The sequence below is a fragment of the Phoenix dactylifera genome, chromosome 2, assembly GCF_051530095.1.
Source record: "Phoenix dactylifera cultivar Ajwa chromosome 2, Ajwa_hap1_PhDact_Kaust_v1.1, whole genome shotgun sequence".
In the NCBI taxonomy this organism is placed as follows: domain Eukaryota; kingdom Viridiplantae; phylum Streptophyta; class Magnoliopsida; order Arecales; family Arecaceae; genus Phoenix; species Phoenix dactylifera.
In genome coordinates this window covers 26523682-26530336 of record NC_143191.1, presented here as the reverse complement: position 1 = coordinate 26530336, position 6655 = coordinate 26523682, and the positions used below count along the sequence as shown (strand labels likewise).

The following is a 6655-nucleotide window of genomic DNA, read 5'->3' as shown; positions in this document are numbered from 1 at the left end:
GTTTCCTGAGGCCTAACCCTCGGATGCCTGGCTCAGCGCCGGAAGAGTTTTCTGAGGCCTAACCCTCGGATGCCTGGCTTAGCGCCGGAAGAATTTCCTGAGGCCTAACCCTCGGATGCCTGGCTTAGCGCCGGAAGAATTTCCTGAGGCCTAACCCTCGGATGCCTGGCTTAGCGCCGGAAGAATTTCCTGAGGCCTAACCCTCGGATGCCTGGCTTAGCGCCGGAAGAATTTCCTGAGGCCTAACCCTCGGATGCCTGGCTTAACGCCGGAAGAGTTTCCTGAGGTTTAACCCTCGGATGCCTGGCCTAGCGCCGGAAGAACTTCGGGAATCAAAAGTCAGCAAGAAGCAACCAAGAGCTAAAAAAAAAAAAAAAAGAGGACGAGGGCGAGATGAAGAAATATTCAACGTGCATTAATTTTCAGGGCCGAGGCCCATACAATTGGGCAAAACGCCGACATACAAAAATAAAAAAGACAATGGAAGGTACAAGAGGTCAGCTTGGAGGAACTCCCGGGTCGGGAACGCCGGGCTCGTCCGCGGGAGGTAGGGAAGCAGCAGGAGAACCAGCAGGCGATGGCGCCGGAGAGGAGTCCAGGAGGGAGATCTCGCTCAGGTCAACTTCGGGATACTTAGCCGACACCCTTGCCAGGCCCTCCTCGAAGCCCAAGGTGAAGGCTTCGGCCCCCGCGTCCGACGCGTCATGGACAAACTCGTCAGACTGGCGATAGGTCCGCACTGCCTCCGACATATCATGGGCGAACTCGGCGGACTGGCGATAAGCCTCTACCGCCTGACGCCCGATTTCCGCCCTCTTCTCGGCCAGCTCCGCCTCAGCTCGCTCCATAATCTGAGCCTTGGCCTCCAAGACCTTCGCCACAATCCGGCCTTCGGCCTCAGAGGAGACCCTCAGCAGATCAGCCTGAGCCTCTTTATGCTTCGCCTCGGTAGCAACCCGAGCGGCCTCGGCTTCCTTCAGGCGCGAACGGAGCTCTTGGACGTCCGTGCATGACTTCTCCAGGGCCGACTCCAGTTCGCCTAGTTTGGCTTCAAAAGAGCGGATTCGGTCGCAGGCGTTGTCGGCAGACCGCTGGGCCTTCTCCCACCGCTCTCGATAGTCCGCGATCTTCCGGGACTGCTTTTCAGCCCGTTCCTCCGCCTTCTTGACCCTGCTTTCGAGGCCCGAGGCGGCTTTGAGTTGCTCCCGAGCCTCTGACAGTTGCTCCTCCAGGGCGGCGAAGCCGAGTGCCCGCTCTTCGGCCTCCCGGAGCCTCGCCTCGAGGTCCCCGGTCGTCCTGCCTGCCGCAGCCCGGCCTCCCTCTTCCATTGCTTTCAGCCGGTCCTCGGCCTTCGCCAAAAGCCCCGCCTGTTCCTTGTAGCACTCCTCCAGACGGATCATGTACTGGGCGAGCTAAGAAATAGGAAAAATAAGGGAGTCAGGCGGAGAACAACAGAGCCAATAAATGGTGAAAGACGGCCAGAAGAACACTCACCGACATGAGACAGACGCAGCTGGCGGCCCCGACGTCAGAGACATCCAACTCCCGGACCCGCCGACGGTCCTTCTCCAGCAACACTGTTTCGATGAGATTTCGGGCGCCATCGGTAGTGAAGGCAGACCCCGATTTCTCCCCGGAGCCGGATGGTGGTTCTGCAGCCTTACCCTTATCCATCGCCTGGGGAAGAGTCCGGCTGATCACGCTCGGGGCGGGGGTCGCCCCAGGAATTGATAGGGTCCCGCTCGGCCGGGGCCTCGGCGCGTCCCTCCTCGAGTCATCAGGAGCCGACCGAGTCGAAGGCCGGGTTGGGGACCGATCACGTCCGACCCGTCCGTCTTGAGCAGGCTCAGGTGGCACCTCCGGAGTAGCGGCAACCTTACCACCGGAGGGCTGGTACAGCGTCAGCTGCCGGTCGGTGCCCACGACATCTCCCTGACCGGTGGGCCCGGACTCGTCGGTCGGCATCGGAGGTATCTCCTTACGGGACTTCTTCGCCGGTGGGGCCCCGCTCGGAAGAGCTCGTTTCCTCCTCCGGACTGCTTCCAGCAGGGACGCCCTACCAACAGCCTTCGACTTCACCGACCGCATGACGTCGTCGACCTCTGCAAGAAGGACGGGATGGTCAGGGACTGAGAAACCGAAAGGAAGAAGGAACGAAAGAGAAGAAAAGAGCTAAAGAAACGATGGCGGACTCACGGTCGGTGGGGACCGAGCTCAAACCGACGTTCACCAAGGTATCCTCAGAAATAAGGCGGCCCACCGGGGGAAGCTGGCCCTCGGCGACCAACCCCTTCAAGGCGGCGACGCCCTCGGATTCCTCCCTCGACAACTTCGACAGGCCAATTGGGGACTTCACCGGCGTCCCCCAGATTGCCCTGATTTCCCAGGAGGGGTCTGCATCAACGAAAAAGAAGCGCTCCTTCCAGTGGTGAATGGAGGTAGGACCCTCCTTGACAAGGCCGCACCCTCGCCGCGCTGCGAAGCACCACCACCCTTTGTCCTGGGGGTGGCCGCTCAGGCCGTAGAGCTCCCAGAAAACGTTCAAGGTGGCGGGAATCGCATGCAAGCGACAGAGAACCTGGAAGACCGTCAGAGCACGCCACGAGTTCGGCACCAGTTGCGTCGGTGCCATTCCTAAACCCCGGAGCACCTGTAAGACTAGGTCTGAAGGGGGAAAGCGGAACCCGGCTTGGAGGATGCCCTCATTGATGGCGATCTTCCCTCGGGGAGGATGAGACATCCTCTCCTCAGGCCCTGGGAGCGTGACATTGCAGGCCTCGGGAAGGTGGTACCGAGCCACAAATCCGTCTAAGTCCTCGGCGACCAGTTTTGACTTGATGCTATCTGCTCCCACTTCGCCCATCCCTAATGGCCAATCTACGGTCAGGACGGGGTCAAGAAGGAGGGAAAGGCCGGAACGACTGGGGTGCACTAGTACAAAAAGAAAAAGTATGAAGAGCTCAAAGTAGAAGAGTGGGAAACTCACTTGAAGAGGAGGAAGAACGGCTCCGAGAGCGTCAAAGGAAAAGCAAGCGAACGTTTCGGCGGCAACAATGGTAGCGCAAAGGAGAAACTCAAAAATGTCCGTAAAGAAGAAGACGGACGGGGGAGGGCCCCCGATTAAATAGGCGAAAGGGCAAGTGACACCTCGATGACGCCAGAAGACGCCTGGCCGCCGAAGGGTCGCTCGCACCCCAAAGGCGAATCGACACCATTAAGGAAGGATGTCCGCCGAAATCCTCAGGTTGCCAGGTCAGCAGCAACCGCCATACGCCATAAAGAAGGCGGGAAGCTTGAAGCGCGCGCGCCTCTCCGAAGGATGGCGGCAATCTCGAAACATCACTCCCTTCACCTGTTCCCCTTCTGGTTCCAGGCTCGGAAGCGGGGGGCTACTGTTATGGGGGAATTGAGCCGCCATGCCCCACGTGATCGGCACGCGTATCCAGGAAAGCTACTGTCACTCCGACCCCGAGTCGGACCTCCTCGGCTCCGCAGCCCGACCCCGGGTCGGCTGCCCTATGATCCAGCACTCCGACCCCGAGTCGGACCTCCTCGGCTCCGCAGCCCGACCCCGGGTCGGCTGCCCTATGATCCAGCACTCCGACCCCGAGTCGGACCTCCCCGGCTTCGCAGCCCGACCCCGGGTCGGCTGCCCTATGATCCAGCATTCCGACCCCGAGTCGGAGATCTTTTGATAACGACAGGCTATTCTCCAGAGGCACGCCGCGGCCTCCTGCTCCACTACTCCCTGCAACGGCTGTACCCGATGCTGCCCACGATCTCCTGTATCGACCGTACAAAGCGGAGCTCCACTACGCCCTGCCATGACCGTACCCGGCGCTGCTCCACGACGCCCCGTAACGGCCATGTCAGTGGCCATTCTATCGTGCCCCACGACGACAAACCCCCCTGAGAGACCTCCCAGCCAGGTATATATGCGACTGGGGGGAGAAGGGGGGGGGTAAGCAATACCTCCCAGAGCACTCTCTCCCACTTGGGATTATCATCTCTCCTCCTCCAATCTCTTCTGACTTGACCGTCGGAGGGCCATCACCACCCTGGTGGTGGTGCAAGGCTTGTTTGCAGGTTCCTTGGCGGAAGGTGGAGCGCAACCAGCACCAACCAAGACAACTCAGGCGGAACCCCGTTCACACCGTCGTGTCAATCGTTCTCGGTTTGGACCACCAGCAACAGTATGTATATTTGTTTCCTTCTAATTCTGATTAATATGTAGATGCTTGAAGTTCAAAGATCATAAGCAGTTTTTTCAGTCAACTCCATGACTAATTTGATATGCCTTGCATAATAATCATAAATTGGACGAGAGGGAAGTATTTATGGATCCTTATATTGTTTTACCCTCCAATCTATTATTTTTCATGACAAAAAACCTTTTCTTTTAAACTTATAAGTAAACGTTGACCTTTGCGTGCACCTTGCACTTTCCAAAATTCCTATTGCATTAGCAGAAACAGAACGGTTTGATTAAATGGAGTAAAAGACGAATTAATAAATGGATGAGGATTCAAGATGTGCATTGCCTGCTATCCTCAAGTAAAATTAACTTACACCAACATCCGTACATAGACTTCAATTCTTGCAATACGTGATATAAAATGTTAGTAGAGTATTAGATGCTCAAGCATATACATGAGTGCTTGTAATCTTATGATCCTATACAATTTAGTTAAGCACAAAGCAACAGAACGGATAATGAAACACTTTCATGTTAAAATTTAAGATACATGACAATACTAAATTGCTAGCAAACTATTTTGTGCACACTCATGTACATTTAGCACTCTTTACAATAGAGGACCTAGGTTGAAGTGGGTACATTGCGTATTTAAAATGGAGACTCAACTTGTGTTGCATTCTCCATTTTCCATTTGGATACTAATAATGAAATCGGTACTAATATTCTTGGCCTTTATTAAAGACTATTGTCTAATATGCAACATATATTAATAATACCAATACTAATATGCTCGGATATTATTAAAGTTTGCTGCTCAATATGCAACAAAATTTTGGCTGTTCAAACTTTTTTTTATTATAATTTGTTACGTCGTCATATTGTATTGAAAGAGCAGTTAGAAAAATGCGAAAAAGATTGTACTCATGCATCAAGTATTAATAATGCTGGTATTGCCGGTGAAAATTTCTGATTGAGGCTCTTGAAACTCTTGTACAGAATTTTCTATTAGCTATGCGGATGCTAGTATTAATGACATCACAAGAGTTTCTACTTAGTATTAAAAATCATTACTTAATATGCAACATAAACTTAGCTAGCCTTATATATATTATAATTTATTACATTCTTATATTGTATTTCAAAAATATCTAAAAATGAAAAAAAAACTATACACCACCAATCATGAAAGGCTAGTATTAATGACATTATTATTAATGATAGGAGCATGGGAGGTTTAGCTTATACATTTATCTATTTTCCATGTGGATGCCAGTATGTTTGATTAGTTAAAATTTATCCTTTAATGTGCAGCAAAAAATTAGGTTTAAATTTTTTTATTTATTATAATTATTACATTGCTATATTATATATCAATAATATAAAGAGAAAAGACTATCTCACAAGCATCACATAGGTTTTGTGCTAGTTATATCTCCAACCTTGAACATAGTTTGGATGGTAGAGACTCCAGGGACATAAGCAAGTAGCAATATATTTTTGTTGTATCTTTTTAAACTGGATGAACAACACATGACAGGCCTGATGAGAAGGTCACATGTCACTAAACTAGAAGGTGACATGACAGGCCTGATGAGAAGGTCACATGGCCACAAGGTAAAATTCACTGAGAGAAAGAAATTCCGTATTACAGCTGTCCTGAAAAAAAAGGTTTAACTCGCCCAGCGTGTGGTTTAACCCAAACCCATTTGAAGGGGAGCGGGCAGTGCCGCTAGTGCGCTATGCTCAATGATATATTATTTTTTTTACATAAATCTTTTTTTAAATATTAAATTTTATATAATATTTTTTAAAATAGATATTTATATGTATATTTTCATAAAATACTTATTTTATTATTCTATTTTTTTAATCCTTATTGTTGTATATGTATACACGTCATCTAATGCTGTTAAAAAAATTAACGGTTTCAAATTAAAATAACCAAAATATTGTTAATGGGTAGATATATGAAAAACAAAAAATAATTTAAAAATTCTATTTAATTTTTAATTAAAATAAATATGGTTTTATAAATGGTACTAAAACGGCTATATTAAAGGTATTTATGTAAAAACAATATTTTATGAAGATCAAAAAATAAATATAAATTTTTAATAAAAATTATGTAAATTTAAATTTTTAGAAGGATGGTGATGAAAAAAAATCCTATAATAAATTTATCCAGTGCATTAATAAATAGCATCATACCACCGTTGATAGATCAACGGACGATATACATTTAATTTAAAACCTATAACGCCGTGCAATCACACTCCTCCTAAATCCGAATCCATTTTTTTCCTTGGCAACCATCGCATAATCGTCGTGCTTTTGCGTCAAGACTGCCAACCAAGAGACCAACGCGGTTATTTCTCGGCTGTTCGTCTTCCCTGAGATTTTGAAATGGACGGTTAGAATCCATGGACCATCGGTGTTCCCATGTGAGTGTTTTAATAA

The 6655-nt window shown here is 49.1% G+C and overlaps 1 protein-coding gene across 1 annotated transcript; it reads right to left on the bottom strand.

The window, feature by feature from the left end:
* Positions 1-394: 394 nt before the first annotated feature.
* Positions 395-2124, bottom strand: LOC148714639 (uncharacterized). The gene is made up of 2 exons (XM_088715727.1): positions 1495-2124; positions 395-1412 (listed from the first exon to the last, which is right to left on the bottom strand). Exons 1-2 carry the CDS (start codon positions 2086-2088, stop codon positions 498-500), a joined length of 1509 nt encoding a protein of 502 aa, XP_088571853.1. The 5' UTR covers positions 2089-2124; the 3' UTR covers positions 395-497.
* Between the last annotated feature and the right edge of the window lie 4531 nt (positions 2125-6655).